The sequence below is a fragment of the Geotrypetes seraphini genome, chromosome 11, assembly GCF_902459505.1.
Source record: "Geotrypetes seraphini chromosome 11, aGeoSer1.1, whole genome shotgun sequence".
NCBI lineage: Eukaryota > Metazoa > Chordata > Amphibia > Gymnophiona > Dermophiidae > Geotrypetes > Geotrypetes seraphini.
The window spans coordinates 8139833-8164638 of record NC_047094.1 but is presented as its reverse complement, the minus strand read 5'-3'; the positions used below and the strand labels follow the sequence as shown (position 1 = coordinate 8164638).

At 43.5% G+C, this 24806-nt stretch overlaps 2 protein-coding genes across 3 annotated transcripts in view; one reads left to right on the top strand and one right to left on the bottom strand.

The window, feature by feature from the left end:
- Positions 1–24806, top strand: part of SLC5A10 (solute carrier family 5 member 10) — a 175465-nt gene that overhangs the window by 55409 nt on the left and 95250 nt on the right. The window lies entirely within an intron of this gene.
- FAM83G (family with sequence similarity 83 member G) overlaps positions 1–24806 on the bottom strand; it is a 76692-nt gene that overhangs the window by 11174 nt on the left and 40712 nt on the right. The window contains exons 3-4 of the mRNA XM_033963145.1: positions 3500–3624; positions 529–2077 (exon numbers count right to left, since the gene is read on the bottom strand). Coding sequence (XP_033819036.1) covers positions 529–2077; positions 3500–3624 — 1674 coding nt within the window. The remainder of the gene's footprint in view (positions 1–528; positions 2078–3499; positions 3625–24806) is intronic.

The following is a 24806-nucleotide window of genomic DNA, read 5'->3' as shown; positions in this document are numbered from 1 at the left end:
GTTTTAGCGCCAGCAGCAGTTACCGCAGCTGCTGGCGCTAAAAACTCACGCTACGTGTTCGTAAAGGAGGTTGTTAATTTTAAAAATATCCTTTCAATTTAGTTAGTTTTTTTTTCAGTTCATAAATTTTTATTGAGGTGTATGTGGACTTTACACCAGCTATTTCTGGGTTCAGGCTTTTGCTAGAAAGAGCAGGTAGAGATTTACCTGTGGAACCTCATCCTACCCTCTCCTGAAGACACCTGACCTTAGATCTGACTAAAAGCAGGTATACTTTGAGCTAGACCAGGGGTAGGCAATTCCGGTCCTCCAGAGCCACAGGCAGGTCAGGTTTTCAGGATATCCACCATAAATATGCATGAGAGAGATTTGCATCTCAAGGAGGCAGTGCATGCAAATCCATCTCATACATATTCATATCCTGAAAACCTGACCTGGCTCTGGCTCTCGAGGACTGGAATTGCCTACCCCTGAGCTAGACTGAACAAGATGCAACTGTATTTACTGTATGAAGAACCTTGGTCATACCTTGGCAGTTTCAATGGAGTATAGTCTCTTGATTTCATTCATGGTAGCTTTATGCTTCTGAGTTTTCTCCATAGCACGCTTGATCCCCTCTTCCAGAGCTTTGTTTTTCCGTGTCGAGTGCTCATCCTCTTGCCGAATCTCCTGCATTGATTGGGAGATCTGCAGCGGGCTGATAAAGGTGCCTCTGCTGATGTGGCCTTCGCTCATTTTTCTCATCAAGGGATTGGATTCCCCATTGGGTAGCCACTCCGAGTGCCTCCTTTGGATTAGACTGGGCCTATAGTGGTCATGTAAGTCGTAGTACTCCTCTGACACGGACGAAGCATTTGACTTGTAGTGATTTGTACTGCTGGAGCAATCGGAGAAGCTGTCTCTGTCTTGGTCACTCAGGGAAACGTACTCTTCTTTTTCATTTTCATCCTCTTCCTCATCCTCCTCCTCCTCCTCCTCTTCTTCCTCCTCCTCTTTGCCATTTTCCACAATACCATTCTGGGTACATGGAACGTTGCTTGGTTTTGATTCCTTTGGTGACTTGGGTTTCATGGGTACTTTGTGAAGTCCATTTACCATTGGCGTTTTATTGTCATCTTCGTTCATTATTTTGGACTGGCTTTCGTTAATTGCGTTATTTTTAAGAATCAGGTCTGCAACGGGGACTGTTCTTGGCTTTGGGACTGGTGGCTGATTGCCATCCCCATTCTTTGAGGTATCTCGAGCCTCATTTTCAGTTTTTTTGAGGTGTTGACCACCGGCTAAGAGAGAAAAGGGTCCAGCTGGGCTTTCTGGAGTTTTTGGTTTGGGGCTCTCTTGAACCTCAGGTGCTTCAGGTCTGGGGCTCTCTTGAGCCTGTGAAGTTTTCAGTTTGGAGGACTCTCGAGCTTTCTTCGTCTTTGGTTTTTTTGTGCCACCGGTAGGTCTTGGTGGGGCCTTCATATTATCTTGAGTCTTTTCTGTTTGTCTTACCTGTTTGTTTTGCATTATCATCATGTGTTGAGCCATTGCCTGTGCTGTGTCACAGATTTTGATTCTGCTCATTTGTGAAAGCTTTGCATTCTTTATATTTGGGTTAACAATGTTAATGTAGCCCAGGACTTCACTGGGTTCTGGTTCGGGCTCCACCCAAGTGGGCAAATAGTCAAACATGTTGATTTTTTCCATGTTTTGGAGTGCCGGGTGAATGTTTGAAAGCACTTCTTCCTTGACATCAGATTGCTGCTTGTCTTTGCAATTCTTATCATCTGGGGCCTTGCTCCCCTCTTTTGAGCCACCTTTATTGTCTGTGCCCTGGTCACTAGCACTTTTTGTTTTCACTAGAGCATATTTAGGGTTAATTAACTTCTTAGCAACATCTGGAGCAGGTGCTGCTGGTATAATGATGGTTTGGAAAACGGGCTCTGTTTTGGGCTCATCCTCAACGGTTACCGTCTTCAAGCTGACTCCTTTGGAATTGAGGTAGAGTTCCTGAAATTGCTTATCGAATGCCTCCACCACTTGGCCCGTGAGAACCGTGATGACATTTCGGTCTGTCCTTGCTGCGGACCACGTAAAACTATGAACAAAGGAGAAGCAAGCTTAGCAAGGAAAAGCCTTTCAGTCATAACCCACCCATTGGCCAGCCTTGAGCGTCCTGCTTGCCTCTACCTCAACTACCCTCATCCCTCCTCGTCTCTCATTCATCTGTCCAACCTTGGTTTATTTTCCTAATTTCTCTCCCCTGCAAAATCCCCCCTCCCCCAGTGGCACAAACAAACCTCAGTTTTGCTTATCACTATAGTTTTGGTTTGGCAGTAAATTACGGCGGAAGCAATAAAGTTCCTGGAGATCCACCAGGCATCACTTTTGAGTTCTGGTCACTTCCAGGGACAGCGGGAAAAGGGTCTTCATTAACTTCTTAGAGCTGGCAATGATAGGATTCCGTTACCAGCCTTGGGAAGGGGAACAGTCAGATGGCAACCGGTCCTTTTTCGGCAACCAAATAGGTTTTATTTTGCTAAGGGAAAACACCCTGTTTTGGCCATATGTTGTCATTTCTTGCTTTTTATTTAAACTTCTGGTTAAATGAAATGTCTGGTAGCCAAGCAGTATACCAGGAATAGCATACAGCAGGGTTGCAGCACCATGAAGTGTGTGTGTGTGTGTGTGTGGGGGGGGGGTGATGGGATTTGTATTCCACCTTTTTGTGGTTAGACATTCAAAGCGGTTTACGTATATACAGGTACTTATTTTGTTCCTGGTGCAAAGGAGGATTAAGTGACTTACCCAAGGTCACAAGGAGCAGCGCTGAGAATCAATCCCACAGCACTACCTCTAGGCCACTCCTGACCTCCGTGATTTTAATCTATTTGGTGCACCACCTGACAGATTATGACAAGGGGCCCGATGGTCAAAAAAGGTTAGCCAGGCAGGAGAGGCTTCTGCCTGGCTCATCCCCACTGAGCTGTCGGTCGATATTCGGTGCCACTTTAACTGGGCACTACTGCTAAATATTGGCTCTAACTGGCCAGTTGACAGGTGGCCCTACTGGTGATATTCCAAGCCAGGGTCCAGGGCAAGCTAGACCGTGTAAACAGGAGTCATAAGTTGGCCTAGTTAGCCTTGCAGATATGATGCTGACTCTCCGCCATATCTGCCCAACTTCTGAGTGCCTGTGGCTGTAATTTGGCTGGCAACAGTTGGCGTTTACCCCCTCCCCTAAATTTTTGGGGTTCAGTTTGTAGCAATTCACCCACAATAATGACTACATTATTTCTGCATCTATCCCTGCTACTTCTTGACAGGTCAAATAGTGGTGGGGGAGGGGATACTTGGGGGGGGAGGTTTCCACAAATACAGAACCCAATATAGCTCAATTGAAGCAACTTATTTCAGTTACCAAGAAAACATATGCTATTGAAATTACTGTAGAATCGGGCCTTGGCTCTACGGTCCGTATACTGCCCGTATGCGTTTTCTGCAGGAGAAGAAAAGATACCTGTATGCACCACAAACGGCACGATCTCCATCCACAAACATGAACTTCTGTGCCAAGGCTCCCTTAAACTTCTTGGTAGACCTTGTATAGAACTCTGTTCCACCTGTACAGCGAACGCGTAGATTCTGCAAAACACAAACAAGGCATTATGTGGCTAATACAGGCAGCCCCCCGAGTTCCAGATACCTTTGCTCTGTCCCAGTTTGGCTGTTTTTACGTGAGCCAAGTATGGGACGGTCAGGCCATTGCGACATCACTGATGGGTTTGGCTTTTAGGCGTTGGTGGAATGAGCCATTATGACATCACCAGATGAATTCTGATACATACGTACAGTTCAGACACCTATTACTGACCATCTAGCTGTCCCTTATGCCTGGAATAAGCTACCTGAGCTCGTCCGTCAAGCCCCTTCCCTTGTTGAAAACCCACCTTTTTGATGTAGCCTTCAATCCATAACCCTACTCCCTACTGCTCACTACCCTAGTCAGCAGATTATCCATCCCCCCTAACTGTATCCCCATCCTGGCATCCTGTTAATCTGTTTAGATTGTAAGCTCTTTGGAGCAGGGACTGTCTCCTTTATGACTCTGTACAGTGCTGCATACACGTCTGGTAGCACTCTAGAAGTAATTAATAGTAGTAGTAGTAGTTACAGAGGTCCAACTCCTACTTAAGAACATAGTTGCTGTTTCATTTGATTTAACTGAGCAGCATTTCCAGTGGCCTAGACTCCTACACTTCTCCTGTAGCAGATTCAGGAATGATGCCTGGCCACATTAAGAACATGCTGTACCTTAGAGGGAATACTGGTAGGGACGGTTGACTCTTTAGTCAGCTGGGAGCAGCCTGGGTAAGCAGCAAGAATCTTAAAATCTACCAGTTCTGAGTTACATACAAATCTGACTTAAGAACAGCCTTAAAAACATAACTCGTTCTTAACCTGGGGACTGCCAGTATAGGAATAATCAAGCCATTGTGACATCACTGATGAGGCTGGCTCTTAGGCATTGGTGGAATGTGGCCATTATGACATCACAATATCAGCTCTAGAATGTTGCTACACCTTGGGATCTTGTGACCTGGGTTGACCAGTGTTGGAAAAAGGATACTGGGCTTGAGAGACCTTCGGTCTGTCCTAGTAAGGCAAATCTTTTTATGTGAGTCAGGCACAAGCAGCCCCTGAGTTACAAACGCTCGACTTAAGTACAACTCTTGGCATTAAGTACATGGCATTCTTCCTCCCCTAATCTCACTATCCTGGAATGCTTCGAGACCCGACACTACCAGATCCACCCACATACTCAAACTATCTTTCCCCTCGTTAAAAGACGTCATGTGTACAGGCAAATTAGGGAAATCCCTTTTCTTCAAATTCACTGAGCTTTGGAACAACCTCCCTGCCCCGCTGCGGAACCTAAGCTCATTCCAATTATTCCGAAAGCATCTGAAAACCTGGCTTTTCTCCAAAACGTAAAGCTATCTATTGAAAATGTAAAGCTAGCTATCCTCTTCATAACCTCTAATTTCTTATTATGTCCTTCCCTCATTTATTGAATTTACCTATAAACCGTGCCGAGCTCTATCTTTATGGAGATGATGCGGTAGACAAACTTAAGGTTTCGTTTAGTTTAATTGCGGCTTCATTTGATTTCACTGAGCAATATTTCCAGGCTTGTCCAACCACCCGAAGAAGGCCATTCAGTCGAAACATAGGTCTGTGCCGAATTTTAAACCCAGGCTTAGGACATGGAATCAAAGCAAAGTTTTAAAAAAAGGCATGGTAAGTTGCATGCAGCAGCAAAAGCCCCTAAAGACAGACCTAGGGTCTTTATCTACCATCATTTACTATGGGGTGCTTTTACTAGGATTACCAGACGTCTGGATTTACCCAGGCCAGACATGTCCTCTTTTTAGAGGACATGTCCGGGCGTCCAGATGGCTTTTCAAAACCCGGCCTAAGTAGTCAAGAAAGACCCACCTAAGGGTGTACACCAAGCCTAGTTTTTACCACAGCTATAGTAACATAGTAACATAGTAGATGACGGCAGATAAAGACCCGAATGGTCCATCCAGTCTGCCCAACCTGATTCAATTTAAATTTTTTAATTTTTTCTTCTTAGCTATTTCTGGGCAAGAATCCAAAGCTCTACCCGGTACTGTGCTTGGGTTCCAACTGCTGAAATCTCTGTTAAGACTTACTTCAGCCCATCTACACCCTCCCAGCCATTGAAGCCCTCCCCAGCCCATCCTCCACCAAACGGCCATATACAGACACAGACCGTGCAAGTCTGCCCAGTACTGGCCTTAGTTCAATATTTAATATTATTTTCTGATTCTAAATCTTCTGTGTTCATCCCACGCTTCTTTGAACTCAGTCACAGTTTTACTCTCCACCACCTCTCTCGGGAGCGCATTCCAGGCATCCACCACCCTCTCCGTAAAGTAGAATTTCCTAACATTGCCTTTGAATCTACCACCCCTCAACCTCAAATTATGTCCTCTGGTTTTACCATTTTCCTTTCTCTGGAAAAGATTTTATTCTACGTTAATACCCTTCAAGTATTTGAACGTCTGAATCATATCTCCCCTGTCTCTCCTTTCCTCTAGGGCAGAGGTGTCCAATGTCGGTTCTCGAGGGCCGCAGTCCAGTCGGATTTTCAGGATTTCCCCAATGAATATACATGAGGTCTATTTGCATGCACTGCTTTCATTGTATGCTAATAGATCTCATGCATATTCATTGGGGAAATCCAGAAAACCCGACTGGATTGCGGCCCTCGAGGACCGACATTGGACACCCCTGCTCTAGGGTATACATATTCAGGGCTTCCAGTCTCTCCTCATACGTCTTCTGGCGCAAGCCTCCTATCATTTTCGTCGCCCTCCTCTGGACCGCCTCAAGTCTTCTTACGTCCTTCGCCAGATACGGTCTCCAAAATTGAACACAATACTCCACAATGCCATGTTACGATTGCTCCTTCAGAAGCTGATTCTTGTAGCCTTTCCCTTCCCAAGTGCACAAAATCAAATGTAGGTCTTGTATTCCACTAACAGTGGTTCAAAGCAGATAACAGAAGAATAAAGAATACAAGTGCATTTTTAAAATGAAAAGCCTAATGACTTTTAACTGTAAAGCTTTGAGACAAATGATACTCGCATTACCTTAATCTCGCCTTTGTAATAAAGGCGATGAAGACATACATGAGAGAGAGGCTCTGGATTAGCGTGGTCTGTGATTCTCTGCCTAATAGTAGCTGATGCCTCAGCAAGTTAAGAAAGACTTTGACCTCCTTCTTTGAGAAGATTACATCGGCTTCTGTTTATTTTTCTATTGCCCTAATTCCCCACCTTTGCAAAATGCTCTATATTATGGCATACAAAAGATTTCAGACATTGAGTGGTAACACCCAGCTGAGAAAACCAGAGGAACGCAGTGTTTGTGTCATGCTTTTATCTTGCTTAATACAGTAAAGTGTGTTTGTTCTGTTACTAGAAGAAAGACGTGTAAAGCAGGCAGAGATAAAAGTATGAGGACGAATCAAAAATTAAAGGCAATTTTTAAATTGCGTGATAATCGGAACAGAGCTAGTGAAATGCAACATATGTAAGCACACATTGCCTGTTGGATTGTTCATCCATGCACAGTGCAGCTCTCGGCCTTTAGTGGTGTGGCAGCCACGAGGTCAGAAACACGGACGCTCCATTACAAGCTTGCACCATCAAAGAGCAACGTTCAGTCGCGCGCTTTCTTTGGGCAGAGGGAGAGAAACCTGTAGAAATTCACCGTGGAATATTGACTCGGTACGGACAAAGCACAAGAGGTTTATGAGTGTGTAAAAAGATTTAAAGCGGGAAAAACAGGTGTAACCGATGAAGATCATTCTGGTCTGGTCGCCCGTCAACACTGCGCAATCAAGAGCACATTGACGGGGTATAGACGCCTTGATTAGAGAAGGCCGACGGATAGCGGTGTCTCGATTGGCTGCAAATTTGGATATCGGCTACGGATCTGCATTTGCCATAACTTAAAGAGATTTACAGCCGATTCAGAACAAATTGATCTTTGGTAAGAACAGATACGATCAGTTACCCCCATTACTGAGGGCGTTGCATTGGCTCCTGGTATATTGGAGGATTCAGTTCAAATGTGCCAATGTAGTATTTAAGAGTCTATAAGGGGTCTTTGCTCCATTATTTCCCCTTTCTTTCAACTCTCATCGACCTCTTTCTACTAGAAGCATACATAAATTTAAACTAGTTTTCCCTTCTACTAGACGGTCTCAAACTCGCGGCCCGGGGGCCACATGCGGCCCACCAGGTGCTATTTTGAGGCCCTCAGTATGCTCATCATAATCACAAAAGTAAAATAAAACATTTTCTTGATCATATATTTATTTAGCTATAAATGACAATATTATGATTAAGACTTAGCCAAAAGGAAAGATTTATAAACTATAAAGAGTTTTATCTCATGCAAAATTGTCCTTTCTTTAATAAGACATAAACTATTTTTTCTGAGGCCCTCCAAGTACCTACAAATCCCAAATGTGGCCCTGCAAAGGGTTTGAGTTTGAGACCACTGGGCTAGAGGGATTCAGACTTTAGGTAGACTTTCCCACTAAACTAAACTAACTAAACTAAATCTTAACTTTGTATATCGCATCATCTTCACAATCGTAGAGCTCAGCACGGTTTACAGGAAATGGTGTAGAGAAGGAACTCCAATGAGGGTTACAGGACAGTATAGAGAAAGTTTAGAGGGACTTAGTATAACAAAGAGGAGGAAATATTACATTTTTGAGAATAGCCAAGTTTTCGGAAAAGTTGGAGGGTGCCCAGATTCCGAAGTGGGACAGAAAGGTTATTCCAGAGCTCTGTGATTCTGAAGGAGAGGGATGTCCCTCATTTTCCTGGCTGTATTTACCATGGTGAAAATCTGGAATGATCTTCCTTCAGAAATCAGACTTCTTTCCTCTTTGACATGTTTTAGAAAAACCCTGAAAACATATCTCTTCAATAAATTTATAGATGACAAATAAGAGATGGTAATAAATGAACTTTCCTGTCCAACTATTTGTTCCCTAATATTAATTTCAGTAAACTTTTGACCCGGTATATAAGACTAAGGATTGGATTGGGTACAGGAAAGTCTGCGCACGATAGGCTCCCAAACAGCTGACTGATCTGCACACGTAACAGCGTGTGGAGGTTGCGACCCAGCTCCTGGGATGGCGTGAAGAAGATCCGACCCGGAAAGCAAAAGACAAAGCACGATGAAGTAAAGGAAGCGGTGCTCACCTGGCTTCAGGAGCAGCCAAAAAAAAAAAACATCTTCTCTGCAGGAATGCAGAAGCTAGTTGAACAATACAACCAATGCGTCATCTTGCAAGGGGACTACACTTCTCCCTCCGTATTCACGGTTTCAGCATTTGCGGTTTCGATTCTTCGCGGTTTCTAGCTTGCTGGCTCCTCCCTCCCAAATTACGTCGGCTTGCATAGAGAAATCGCTGATTCCAAGCGTTTACAGAGAAAATCGCCGATTCCCGGCACTTTCTTCACCGTGTTTTGCCTCTCCTTCAGGAACACGCCAGGTCTCCCGCCGTGTCATTCGCGGTTTCACTATATTCACGATGGTTTTTAATAGAAAACAGCGAATAACACATGAAAAAGTTATTTGCGGTTTTTCTATATTTGCGGTTCTGTTAATCCCCTATCACAGCGAATACGGAGGGAGAAGTGTACATGTTCAATTGCTCAGAGTCACTTCTATTAAAGTCGTTAAATGTGTTTTGCCTTTACTTTTTGATTTACCCTCATATAATCATCAACGTTTGGTGTGCTTGTGTCCCTACTGCTTACATCATAGAAACATAGAAGATGACGGCAGAAAAGGGCTACAGCCCATCAAGACTGCCCACCCACCCCCTGTCTATGCCCTAATGACCCTCGTAGGGATCCCACATGGGTATCCCATTTATTCTTAAAGTCTGGCACGCTGTCTGCCTCGATCACCTGCACTGGAAGCTTGTTCCAATGATCAACCACTCTCTCTGTGAAGAAATACTTTCTGGTGTCTGCAGCAGCCACTCTCTCCTCCTCTCCCTATTGGCTAAGGCTCTTAACATTTGCATCTCCTCTTCCTATAGGCTAAGGCTCTTTACACCTGCATTGTGATGTCATAGAACTTTCTGATTATAGAAACATAAAAACATGATGGCAGATAAAGGCCAAATGACCCATCATAGAAACATAGAAACATAGAAGATGACGGCAGAAAAGGGCTACAGCCCATCAAGTCTGCCCACTCTGCTTACCCACCCCCTGTCTATGCCCTAATGACCCAATTTCCTTATCTTGACCCTCGTAGGGATCCCACATGGGTATCCCATTTATTCTTAAAGTCTGGCATGCTGTCTGCCTCGATCACCTGCACTGGAAGCTTGTTCCAATGATCAACCACTCTCTCTGTGAAGGGAGACCGACAGGGCATTTACAATAGGCCAGACCTGCAAATTAATCCCACAGGCAAACACAGGAGGGTTTGGTTGAGTGTAAAATTCACTTGAAATCTACTTCTAGCAGAACCAATTTAGACTGGGCTTCCTACTGGTCTTATGAACTTGCTGGGGACATAAGGAGCAGGTAAGCCATTTGATCTATATGGGGTCATTGTTGGCCAAATGGATTTTGCAGGTAGAGAATGACACAAGGACAAATTTTTCCACGTCCCTGCAGGAACTCAATTTTCCTGTCCCACCCCCGTGACTTTTGTCGCTGTCTCTGTCCCATTCATGTAAGCTCTGCCTTAAATCGTACAAGCCTCGAACACGTATGATTTTACGGTGTTTGAGGCTTGTGCAGATGAGGGCGGAGCTTGCAGGAAAGCGGCAGGGACGGAAAATGAGCTCGCGGGGATGGGACGGGAAAATGAGTTTCTGCGGGGACGGGGAAAAATGTGTTCCTTTGTCAGTTCTGAGGAGGCCTATTAACAGAAAAGAACAGATTACTTCCTGGCTGGTGATATAAAGTCTCTGGCCTAGATACTATCTAGCTATGCAGGTGTTGCACATTCTTATTCCTAGAACTTAATATGATGCATCTCAGAAAGAAACACAAATTATTTAGATTGATGTTGTAATGAAACCATGCTCCCCTGCTTCTTCAAGGTGGAACAGTTCATTAGTATCCTAATGTGGACAACCAGTAAGTACCATCGCAATAAGCGGGGGAGGAGGGGGGCGAATGTATTCCACTCTTACTGAATTCTGATTGGCTGAAAGTTGCCTGGGTGCTTTATCACGGATATAAAAGGCAGATACTGAGTCATTTTCCTTCTATTTGCCAGGTGACATGGATCTGCCTTTGTGTTGTTTGAAGTGGCATTTTTTCTTTCTATTGATGTTAAAAGACCGTAGCAGCAACATTCAGAACCTGCAGGACAAGTTAACGAAATCCCACAACACATTTCTCTCTGTAACATTCTCCCTTGGGTTTTGTTCAGGGAAGGTCTAAGCTTGTAACGGCATCTTAAATTGTAACCCAAGCCATTGCCCTGGCATTACGTTTCTTCTTTGGCTGTGAAGGGAGAAGTTACATCACCCTTTGGAGCGGCAGAGGAAGGCTCCTCCGTGAAGGGACTGCTGAGAGGCAGATCGCAACTAATGCGCTGGAATGGGTGGTAGATTCAAGAGCAATGTTAGGAAATTCTACTTTACGGAGAGGGTGGTGGATGCCTGGAATGCGCTCCCGAGAGAGGTGGTGGAGAGGAAAATGGTGACTGAGTTCAAAGAAGCTTGGGATGAACACAGAGGATCTAGAATCAGAAAATAATATTAAATACTAGCTGATGCCCCGGCGTTGCACGGGTATTTAATTATAGCAAATTAAATACCCGTGCAAATACCCGTGCAATAATTATAGCAAATTAAATACTGTAAATGGATTCAAATAAAGATACTTTATAGTGGTGAATGAATGCAAGTCTCACTGGAATTTGCAATCTCTTAAACTGAAAAGGAAGATCTGTTGGAATAAGTGGCATCCAAAAGTTTCAGTATTGATTTAAACAACTCAATATGTGGAAACTCAGGTTGAAAAGAAACTCCATGCAGTTGTTTCCCGGTTCAGAATGGAACCTGTGTGCCTAGTTCAGGATATGTGAGTACTCATGTAATGTAATAACATTAAGAACTGGGGTGCATGAAGGAAACAGTTACAAACACAGTTAGAACATACAAACTCTATATGTATGGTGTCCGTGGTAGAATAGAAACGATGTCCCTAGTGGTTATAGTGTCATAGAAAGTGTTTTATAGTTGGAATTACGGTGAGAATGGCAGCTTTTTACATCCTTTCCATTGACATGAATGGGTGAAATCTGATGTTCTGTTTGTAGCTCCGCCCACATGTACAGGTGGGCCGCGAGACCCCCAGAACATATCACCCAGGTAGTTGGAATTACTGTGAGAATGGCAGCTTTTTACATTTTTTCCATTGACATGAATGGGTGAAATCTGATTTTCTGTTGGTAGCTCCGCCCACGTGTGCAGGTGGGACGCGAGACCCCCAGAACATATCACCCCAGGTAGTGAGGGATCTGCATACCAAGTTTCGTTCAAATCGGTCAAGCCGTTTTTGAATTACAGTGAGAATGGCAGCTGGTTACATTTTTTCCATTGACATGAATGGGTGAAATCTGATTTTATGTTTGTAGCTCTGCCCACGTGTGCAGGTGGGCCACGAGACCCCTAGAACATATCACCCCAGGTAGTGAGGGATCTGCATACCAAGTTTCGTTCAAATCGGTCAAGCCGTTTTTGAATTACAGTGAGAATGGCAGCTTTTTACATTTTTTCCATTGACATGAATGGGTGAAATCAGATGTTCTGTTTGTAGCTCCGCCCACGTGTGCAGGTCAAGCCGTTTTTGCGTGATTGCGGCACATACACACATACATACACACATACATATCTCCGATTTTATATATATAGATTGAACTAGGCCAGTACTGGGCAGACTTGCACGGTCTGTGTCTGTATATGGCCGTTTGGGGGAGGATGGGCTGGGGAGGGCTTCAATGGCTGGGAGGGTGTAGATGGGCTGGAGTAGGTTTTGATGGAGATTTCAGCAGTTGGAACCCAAGCACAGTACCGGGTAGAGCTTTGGATTCTTGCCCAGAAATAGCTAAGAAGAAAAAATTTTAATTAAATCAGGTTGGGCAGACTGGATGGACCATTCGGGTCGTTATCTGCCGTCATCTACTATGTTACTATGTTAAAAGGGGCCCCATTGCATGATGGAAGCTTCTCTAAGGTCAGGACTGGCCCTGCCACTATATAGACTAGGCATGTACCTAGAGAATCAGCATTTTGGAGGGAGGGGGCAACAGCCAAAGCAGCATCTCGTCTCCCCTTCCCCACCCCTCCTTCCCGTGTCTACCATTTCTCGCCCGCCCTGTCACTGCTGCCCTACTTGCTCCCCAGTCCAAGGCACAAGTAGATGCAGTGCCAGTGTGCGACCTTTAAACACAGGACTGTGCTCGTGCTGCTGCATCCTGCTCCCTCTCGCGGTCAGGAAGTGTTGGAAAGAGAGCGCAGGAAGCAACCGCGCTTGAATGCAGGCCTTCCTTTAAAAACCATAGGCAGGGCAGGGTTGGGAAATGGTGGACATGGAATGGGAAGATGAAATACTGAATAGGATGGAGGGGGGGACAGAGGGAGAAGAGGGATGCTGGCTACTGGGGAGGGAGGAAGGGATGGAAAATGGGATGCTGGCCACCTAAAGAAGGAGAAGGACAGATGGTAAACTTGGGGGGGGGGGGATTAGGAAAGGGAAGAGGAGATGCTGAATAGGGTGGGGGGAACAGAGGGAGAAGACATATTGGCCACCGGGGAGGGAGGGATGGAAAATGGGATGCTGGTCACCAACAGAAGGAGAAGGACAGATGGTAAACTGTTGGGGGGGGGGGGGGATAGTTATTTATTTAATTTTCTCCAGGAAGTCATCTAGTCCCTTTTTGAACCCCAGTATTGTACTCTGTCCTATCACCTCTCTTGGAAGCGCGTTCCAGGTGTCCACCACCCTCTGAGTGAAGAAGAACTTCCTTGCATTCATTTTGAATCTGTCTCCTCTCAATTTTTCTGAATGACCTCTTGTTTTTGTTGTCCTCGCTAGTCTGAAGAATCTGTCCTTCTCCATCTTCTCTATGCCTTTCATGATTTTATAAGTCTCTATCATGTCCCCTCTAAGTCTCCGCTTTTCCAGGGTAAAGAGCCCCAGCTTCTCCAGCCTCTCAGCATACGAAAGGTTTTCCATACCCTTTATCATCTTTGTTGCTCTTCTCTGGACCCTCTCGAGTATCGCCATATCCTTCTTAAGGTACGGTGACCAGTATTGGACGTGGTATTTCAGATGTGGGCGCACCATTGCTCAATACAGTGGCAGGATAACTTCCTTCGTTCTGGTAGTGATACCTTTTTTGATAATGCCCAACATTCTGTTCGCTTTCTTTGAGGCCGCTGCGCATTGTGCCGCTGGCTTCATTGTTTTATCCACCAGAACCCCCAGGTCTTTTTCAAGGTTGCCCTCCCCCAGTACCCTCCCTCCCATTGTATAGCTGTACATGGGGTTCCCTTTACCTATGTGCAACACCTTATATTTCTCCACATTGAAGCTCATCTGCCATCTTTTTGCCCACTCACTCAGTTTGTTCAGGTCGCTCGCTAATATTAAAAAACTGCGACTAATATTGGGGCTGGTTCTGTCCCTAACCCCCACTTCCCCTGGCTATTTTAAGCCCTGATAGCCCCCCCCCTCTTAAGCCTTACCTGATGGTCTAGCGGGTTTTCAGGCAGGAGCGATCTTCCCACGCTCCTGCCCCGTGCAGATCGCTCATAGGAAATGGCTGCCTTGAGCTCCCGTAGTCTCTCGAGCTATTTCCTGTGAGCGATCTGCATGGGGCAGGAGCGTTTGAAGCTCGCTCCTGCCCCGAAAACCCACTGGACTACCAGGTAAGGCTTAAGGGAGGGCTTACAGGGCTTAAAATAAGCCGAAAAATGAAAATGCATTTTTGGTTTAAAACCGCGAATAAGCAAATCCGTAGATATGGAATTCGCAAATACAGAGGGGGAAGTGTATTTCGTTTTATATCCCGTCTTCCCTAAAGAGCTCAGAATGGGCTACAGTTTAGCATTCGTAGGGTTACAATGCGCCTCATATCGGGTTACAATCTAACAGTGCGTGGGGTTACAATGTTACAATCGAGTTGTGCAGTTTGAGAATTCTAACTACTGTATTATTTTCTCTGTGGGATTGAGTTCTCTATTGTGCTTCAATCTGTCTTTTTTTTTAATTAACAATTTTTCAGTTACAATTCTTACAGAACAGCAATTAGGAATTGGAAACATAAATTAAGAATCAACCGCTCAAAGGTACCCAACGCAAAAAACTATACGACAGCCTCCTAGCTACAAAAGCAGCAAAACTTGACCCCTCCATATCCAACCTACTGACCACAACATCAGACCTTAAAGCATTCCGAAAAGAAATAAAAACACTACTATTCAAAAAACAGATTCGGTTAACCTTACCTAACATGAATCCCTTCATGCTGGAATCTTCTTTTCTATATCACAAAATAACCTGAAACCTCACTATGTAACTTGAAACCAACTACCTTCTAATGTAAAGTAACTTCCTGGAAATGTCCAGCTATTTCCCAATGTAATGTAACTTCCTGGAAATGTCCAGCTATCTCCCAATGTAATGTAACTTCCTGGAAATGCCCAGCTATTTCCCAATGTAATGTAACTTCCTGGAAATGCCCAGCTATTTCCCAATGTAATGTAACTTCCTGGAAATGTCCAGCTATCTCCCAATGTAATGTAACTTCCTGGAAATGCCCAGCTATTTCCCAATGTAATGTAACTTCCTGGAAATGCCCAGCTGTTTCCCAATGTATTGTAACTTCCTGGAAATGCCCAGCTATTTCCCAATGTAATGTAACTTCCTGGAAATGCCCAGCTATTTCCCAATGTAATGTAACTTCCTGGAAATGCCCAGCTATTTCCCAATGTAATGTAACTTCCTGGAAATGCCCAGCTATTTCCCAATGTAATGTAACTTCCTGGAAATGCCCAGCTATTTCCCAATGTAATGTAACTTCCTGGAAATGCCCAGCTATTTCCCAATGTAATGTAACTTCCTGGAAATGCCCAGCTATTTCCCAATGTAAAGTAACTTCCTGGAAATGTCCAGCTATTTCCCAATGTAATGTAACTTCCTGGAAATGTCCAGCTATCTCCCAATGTAATGTAACTTCCTGGAAATGCCCAGCTATTTCCCAATGTAATGTAACTTCCTGGAAATGCCCAGCTATTTCCCAATGTAATGTAACTTCCTGGAAATGCCCAGCTATTTCCCAATGTAATGTAACTTCCTGGAAATGCCCAGCTATCTCCCAATGTAATGTAACTTCCTGGAAATGCCCAGCTATTTCCCAATGTAATGTAACTTCCTGGAAATGCCCAGCTATTTCCCAATGTAATGTAACTTCCTGGAAATGCCCAGCTATCTCCCAATGTAATGTAACTTCCTGGAAATGCCCAGCTATCTCCCAATGTAATGTAACTTCCTGGAAATGCCCAGCTATTTCCCAATGTAATGTAACTTCCTGGAAATGCCCAGCTATCTCCCAATGTAATGTAACTTCCTGGAAATGCCCAGCTATTTCCCAATGTAATGTAACTTCCTGGAAATGCCCAGTTATCTTCCAATGTAATCCGCTTAGAACTGCAAGGTACAAACGGAATAGAAATCTGTAATGTAATGTAATGTAACGATAAACCCAATAATCAAATATTATCCCTCATTACGAGAGGCCATCTCTTTATTTTACTCAAGAAATAATATATTAAGGAAATAATAGGAGTTCCTAAGAATACACTTAATCGACAATAGAAATAAACCTAAGACTCCATTATAGTTTGGTGACAATTTATTACGCCCCTCAAATAAACAAGTCAGATAGAAATTAACTCTGCTGTTGCTCAGGCAAACTTAAAAAATTGATCTAACTGCTGAACATCTCAAAATATAAATTCTTTCTCTTGAAGTTTAATTGTACGCTTACAGAGAAATTTTAAAGAATCTGTCCTTTTTAAAACCTTAATTTAGCATTGTTGCTTAGAAACAACATGTGCCTTCTACGGCTCTTATGGGAGATCTGCATCTCCAAACCCTGTTACTCGGCACCGTTGCTCTCGTTTCACATCCAGTTACGTAGAGTAGCCGTTTCACCATCTGCCAATGAAAGGGTTAAGCTGGATTTCTTTTCTGTCTTTTTAACCAGTCTGTATACCTCCTTGACCTTCTGGGAAAGCGGTAAAGCAAGTTCTTCATAATAAACAGTAATCAATCCCTGAACAAGAGGAATAAGGAGAGGTCTCTCCCTCCCATACTATTTTTGGGACCCTGGGAGGTGCCGCATGCAGTCCACCCCGAAGACTGGCTACATGTATAAACTTCTTCTGTGTTGCTTCTGTCAGTAGATGTGATGGCGTCTGCCGCCCTGAACCAAAGCCTCCTCTGTGTGCTCTGGCAAAGTACAAATCTTTCCTGAACAATGACGTCGGCGGAGTGATAAAATCACCATCGGTGCCCTGAGGGACAGTAGGAGCTTGGCCTGGTGCAATGCCAAGCACGATTAAGAGAGGATCAGAACAGATCAAACACAGCAGCACAATGGATGAAATGCTGGGACGTAAATAGAGATCATAAGACGAAAGTGAAAGGCGATAGATCAGAAGCAACCTCAAAAAAGACTTTATTTAACAGAAAGGATGGTAAATTTGGGGAACGGCCTCCCGGTGGAGACAAAAACGTGTATCTGAATTCAAGAAAGCCTCAAGTACGTTGGATCTCTAAGGGCGAGGAGGGGATAGGCAGATTAGATAGGTTATTTGGTCTTTATCTCCTGAGTGGTGTAGAACGGGTACAAGTGGATCGATTTTTCACCCCATCAAAAATTACAAAGACTAGGAGACACTCGATGAAGTTAAAGGGAAGTGCTCTTAAAACCAATATGAGGAAATTTTTTTTAACTCGGAGAATAGTTAAGCTCTGGAACACTTGCCGGAGGATGTGGTAAGAGCGGATAGCGTAGCTGGTTTTAAGAAAGGTTTGGACAAGTTCCTGGAGGAAAAGTCCATAGTCTGTTATTGAGAAAGACATAGGGGAAGACACTGCTTGCCCTGGATCGGTAGCATGGAATGTTGCTACTCTGGGGATTCCGGAATCTTGCTACTCTTTGGGGATCTGCATGGAATGTTGCTCCTATTTGGGGTTCCAGAATCTTGCTAATCTTTGAGATTTTGGAATGTTGCTATTCTGGGGATTCCGGAATCTTGCTACTCTTTGGGGATTCTGCATGGAATGTTGCTCCTATTTGGGGTTCCGGAATCTTGCAATTCTTTGAAATGCTTGAATGTTGCTACTTTTTGGGTTTTGGCCAGGTACTAGTCACCTGGATTGGCCACCGTGAGAACGGACTACTGGGCTTGATGGACCATTGGTCTGACCCAGTAAGGCTATTCTTATTTATCTATGTTTCTATGTTTAACAATAAAATAAAATAAAATAAAATAAAAACAAACCCATAAGTCTGTGGGACGTCTGTAATAAGCAGGAGGGGATGAGATGTTTTCCAGGTGCTTTAGAAAGGTGCGGTCAGGAGATGCTAAAATTATTACTGAAGGAAATTAATACATAAGTTCAGCCTCAACCATTCAATATTGTTCAGATTTCAATATTACAAAAACGTGTGCTCAAAATGACAGACTTGTCTCATTCAGTGTAAATATATAGACAAACTCTTGTCCAATGTTGAATCATTGCATCATCTGAAAAATATTTTTGTCAGAAAGAACCAGCATAAAATGTATTTTCACTTCATACTCATTGACGTTGCCACCTACATGGACCATGTTTCGTTAGAGGTCTCGGAGAGATGTAGACCACTGTTACAAAAATCGCATTCCAAGCCTGAGGTTTTAGCCCGATTCAGAGCGTGCCATTTGTCTGATTTTCACGTCATTCCTTTTAATATACTTGGGACAGACAAAACGAAAAGTTGAGACAAGTACAATGGAATATTTAAGCTGCTTCCGACAACCCAATAGAGACTCCCCGTTGGCAGAATGCGAGCTTAAAAAAACACAATATCTGATTTGAGGTTTGTGGTCATGGAGACAGTCTCCTCACCTCGGGAAAGAGCTATTACACGATGTTTGCTATGCAGAGAACAATGAGGGATAAATGTTTTTCCCTATGGGACTCAACCAGGAAGCTGAATGGCCGTCTTAATTGTAATAGCAGCTGAAGTTTTCGTGTAACAGTGGCTCTGTTGTTCTCTGTTGCATCACATATGAATGGCATATTTAACAAGGGAATTTTTTTCATTGGTTACTAGCTTTGAAATGATTCATTGCTACAATTTAATTTTTTTTATTGGACGCAGCTTTGAATGGGATTAAAAAAAAAAAAAAAATCTACGGGCGCTGAGCTCATGGCTGTTGATGAGATGCATCAATATTTTCAAAGGAAGCTGCCTTGGGTGAAATGCCGTGATCTAACAAATGATTTTTTTCTTATTAGTTATTATACGTCTTGAAATGATTGTCCGTTACCTTTGTAAATTCAGTGGACGCCCCACTCAGTGACACATGCATGTTTCTATGAGCCACTGCTTCTGGGGGCCCGTAATCCTGTTCAATGTTGGTACAATCTTGTAAGATGGTTGTGCAATACTGTATATTGTTACTTTTAAAGAATGCAACATACAAAAAAAGGGGGACAAGAAACTATTTTAATGCCTTTGAACCGAGAAGGTGCTCAGATTCCAAGGATGGAACGGAAATTCTCAAAGCAGGGGACAAGCCCCTATAGAGTCTTTCTCAGAGTCTATCACTGCACCAACCTCTAAAGTAGAAAGGTGATTAAAATAATATCCATTGTGACAGTTCTGTTCATTTAAATATAAGTTTCTGGTAGATTTTTTTCTTTTATAAATCTCAGTGCAATAAAGTGAACTTGACTTGAATATCCACGCAGCATGATCCAGCAGGGTTCTGACGCGTTTCGCCTGTGTGGCTGCTTCAGAGAACCTGCCTGTGCTGAATGTAGTTCCAATTTAAATTCTTCCTGGAAATGAAATGAGTACTGCGTCCAGTATTGGTCACCATACCTTAAGAAGGATATGGTGTTACTTGAGAGAGTTCAGAGGAGAGCGACAAGACTGATTAAGGGGATGGAAAACCTTTCATACGCTGAGAGATTGGAGAAACTGGGTCTCTTTTCCCTGGAGAAGAGAAGACTTAGAGGGGATATGACAGAGACTTACAAGATCATGAAGGGCTTAGAGAGAGTAGAGAGGGACAGAAAGAGAGAGAAAGATAGAAAGAAAGAAAGAGAGAGAAAAAGGGAGAGAGACAGAAATAGAGAGAGAGAAAGATAGAAAGAAAGAGAGAGAAAGGGAGAGAGACAGAAATAGAGAGAGATAGAGAAAGATTGGAGAAACTGGGTCTCTTTTCCCTGGAGAAGAGGAGACTTAGAGGGGATATGATAGAGACTTACAAGATCATGAGGGGCATAGAGAGAGTAGAGAGGGACAGATTCTTCAAACTTTCAGAACATAAAAAAACAAGAGGGCATTCGGAAAAGTTGAAAGGGGACAGATTCAAAACGAATGCTAGGAAGTTCTTCTTTACCCAACGTGTGGTCGACACCTGGAATGCGCTTCCAGAGGACGTTATAGGGCAGAGAACAGTTTCGGGGTTTAAGAAAGGATTGGACAATTTCCTACTTGTAAAGGGGATAGAAGGGTATAGATAAAAGATTACTGCACAGGTCCTGGACCTGATGGGCCGCCGCGTGAGCGGACTGCTGGGCGCGATGGACCTTAGGTCTGACCCAGCGGAGGCATTTCTTATGTTCTTATGTTCTATGGGCAGAGAGTCAGGAAGAATTTAAATTGGAACTACATTCAGCACAAGCAGGTTCTCTGAAGCAGCCACACAGGCGAAACGCGTCAGAACCCTGCTGGATCATGCTGCGTGGATATTCAAGTCAAGTTCACTTTATTGCACTGAGATTTATAAAAAGAAAAAAATCTATCAGAAACTTATATTTAAATGAACAGAACTGTCACAATGGATATTATTTTAATCACCTTTCTACTTTAGAGGTTGGTGCAGTGATAGACTCTGAGAAAGACTCTATAGGGGCTTGTCCCCTGCTTTGAGAATTTCCGTTCCATCCTTGGAATCTGAGCACCTTCTCGGTTCAAAGGCATTAAAATAGTTTCTTGTCCCCCTTTTTTTGTATGTTGGATTCACTTCATTTTGGGACAACACTTTTTGTACCTTTACCCAGTTGTTATATTGGACTTTTAAAGAATGAGCATAATAACTACTTGTTTGACACTCTTATATCCTATACGAGAGAAGAATAGTCTTAGAAAATATTTTTTGCGTCAGTGGCCCAAGGAAGCTTCTTGTGGGCAAACTTGTGTTCTAGATATAAATACGAAAGAATAAATGCTAAAAATTTTAGGTTATTGTGAAGTTTTTAACACGGTGTGAAGCTCATTGGCATCATTTATTGAGTCACAATAGATGTCATGTACCTTTTCTTTTTATCTGACCTCCTTATACACCCAGGGAGGGAGGGAGGGTGGTGGGAAATGCATTATTGTTTGTTTGTTCCTATTTTACTTATTGTATGGAAATCATAAATGAATATCTACTTTTATTAATTAAGGGGGGGGGGAGAAAATGAGTGTTTTTCAAATTATTTGCATATTTAAAGTGCGTTTCTTGATTTGTTCATGTTTAAATTCGTTGTATTGCGCTATTTATATTTTAAAATTAATACAGATTTACAAAAAAAAAAAATAAATAAATAAAAAGGAAATGTAGTCCAATTAGATGTCAACGTCAAAGAGTATCAAGAAAAGTGGAGATTGGCACGTTTGGCTGTGGTTTTCTTTTTTAATGTAAATATTTTTCAACTGCTGTTTGTCCATATGTTTACAATAAATGAGACAAGTCTCTGTCACTTATGACCAGACATTGAAATTATGAGCAATATTGAATGGAATGGCTGAGCGTGGTGTTACTATTACAATGCGTCTCGCGACAGGCTGATGGTTCGCCACATTATTTGTTTAAAACTTTAGCCAACCATTTTGTCGTATCCTGTTCTGACCAACTCGTCATCTGTCTCAAAACCAAACTCTCTTCTCCATTTCCCAGGAAGCTAAATGAATGCTTTATACAGACTCAAGCTTCCTGGTAATGAAAGGGTCACTGTCCACTCAGAGGAGTTGACTGTGAGCTAAAAAAAAGTCATGATCAGACACGAGCAAGTTCTAGAGTTCTAGTAATAGATATTTAATATTATTTTGCTTTTTGACGTAGGTGTGTGAATCTATCTATCTAGATTCAGTAGATAAATCACATATAGTATGTGTGGGGGTTTTCCCCCTACGCCTTAGCTTTCTCCTATCGTCTTTGTAAGAACAAAGTGATAGAACCACAAACCTGGTACAAAGGATTGAAATTCTTCCTCGGTTTAACAGCTGCTTCTTAATTCACATCAGGGCTCCATATATTTCACACACTCCAATAACCTATTTTTAGTTCTGCTGTAGTCATAAGAAACTATTCTTGCTTCTCATGTAGAAAGATAGTCAGAACATTGAAAGTAGCACAGGCAAATGCCCCAAATTTAAGGGACAACCCTTACTATTCAGGCAAACTCACACAGGTTTCTGTTCCGTCTTAGACAAAGTTGACTGAATTTCATCGAGGCCTTCTCTCATTTGCCCAAATCCATCGTTTGAGCTCTCTAAGGAATCTGTGTATCTCTGGGTCTTTTGGCGAGTCCTTGCCAGAGATGCATCATCTTTCATACAGGTGACAGCTGTCCGTATTGACATGTTATACACAGAAACAATGAGAGTGTCCGTGGGCAGCAGAATGAAGATAAGAACATAAGAGTTGCCCTACTGGGACAGACTGAAGGTCCATCAAGCCCAGAATCCTGTTTCCAGCAGTGGCTAACCCAGGTCCCAAGTACCTGCCAGAATCCCAAAGAGTAGCAACATTCCAGGGCTGAGATGGTGATGTCATAATGCCCCATTCCACCAATGCCTAAGAGCCAACCTCATCAGTGATGTCACAATGCCTTGATTACCCTATACTTGGCTCATGAGAACATAAGAGTTGCCCTACTGGGACAGACTGAAGGTCCATCAAGCCCAGAATCCTGTTTCCAGCAGTGGCTAACCCTGGTCCCAAGTACCTGCCAGAATCCCAAAGAGTAGCAACATTCCAGGGCTGAGATGGTGATGTCATAATGCCCCATTCCACCAATGCCTAAGAGCCAACCTCATCAGTGATGTCACAATGCCTTGATTACCCTATACTTGGCTCATGAGAACATAAGAGTTGCCATACTGGGACAGACTGAAGGTCCATCAAGCCCAGAATCCTGTTTCCAGCAGTGGCTAACCCAGGTCCCAAGTACCTGCCAGAATCCCAAAGAGTAGCAACATTCCAGGGCTGAGATGGTGATGTCATAATGCCCCATTCCACCAATGCCTAAGAGCCAACCTCATCAGTGATGTCACAATGCCTTGATTACCCTATACTTGGCTCATGAGAACATAAGAGTTGCCATACTGGGACAGACTGAAGGTCCATCAAGCCCAGAATCCTGTTTCCAGCGGTGGCTAACCCAGGTCCCAAGTACCTGCCAGAATCCCAAAGAGTAGCAACATTCCAGGGCTGAGATGGTGATGTCATAATGCCCCATTCCACCAATGCCTAAGAGCCAACCTCATCAGTGATGTCACAATGCCTTGATTACCCTATACTTGGCTCATGAGAACATAAGAGTTGCCCTACTGGGACAGACTGAAGGTCCATCAAGCCCAGAATCCTGTTTCCAGCAGTGGCTAACCCTGGTCCCAAGTACCTGCCAGAATCCCAAAGAGTAGCAACATTCCAGGGCTGAGATGGTGATGTCATAATGCCCCATTCCACCAATGCCTAAGAGCCAACCTCATTAGTGATGTCACAATGCCTTGATTACCCTATACTTGGCTCATGAGAACATAAGAGTTGCCCTACTGGGACAGACTGAAGGTCCATCAAGCCCAGAATCCTGTTTCCAGCAGTGGCTAACCCTGGTCCCAAGTACCTGCCAGAATCCCAAAGAGTAGCAACATTCCAGGGCTGAGATGGTGATGTCATAATGCCCCATTCCACCAATGCCTAAGAGCCAACCTCATCAGTGATGTCACAATGCCTTGACTACCCTATACTTGGCTCATGAGAACATAAGAGTTGCCATACTGGGACAGACTGAAGGTCCATCAAGCCCAGAATCCTGTTTCCAGCAGTGGCCAACCCAGCTCACAAGTACCCGGCAAGATCCCAAAGAGCAAAACAGATTTTATGCTGCTTATCCTAGGAATAAGCAGTGGGATTTCCCCAAGTCCATCTTAATAATGGCGTATGGACTTTTCTTTTAGGAAATTATCCAAACCTTTTTTAAACCCTGCTTAGCTAACATTCCACTATAAAGGAGTCATCTGCTATTCTGTTCCACTAAAAACAGCAGCTACCTGGGGTGTAGTTGCGTAGGAAGGAATGAGGTAGCAGAACGAGGTCATGAGATGCAATGGAGCCAGAGAAGAAGCAGCCTTGTGTAGGTGGCTCTGCCTTGGGTTCACTGCAGGTGCTTCTATCTTTGTTATTTTGATTTAGTATGTTCTGGATAGCGTGAGCTAGAAGATCTTGTAAATAAATAAAGCAGTGACACGGGTTACGTGAGTCGCTGAATTTCAGAGGTGTGAAAAAAACAAACAAAAAGATGCAGCTGCAGCCTATCTATGGGGCGTTGACTGGCGTGAGGGTGGGGGTGGTATCTTTACATTTGGTGCTCACTTTTCCTGCCGTCTTGTAACAGATGCACTGTAGAATTAGTAATGGCTGCAAATAGCTTTATTTAGATTGTACCGACTCCAATATGGGGGTGCAGAGTTATTTTAGACCATATGACAGGATCAGATATTTTGTGAACCTCCATATTCTGATCTAGCGTTACCGTGACATGTGGTTTGGTGATGCAGGCAGGTAGACAAAGCAGGTGTGTGGGAGCATGACTGCACGTGGTGTGTTAATGCACACCTCACGCATTTAGATTGTGCGAGGTTTCCTGAATCCATTTTTGGATTCTCCACCC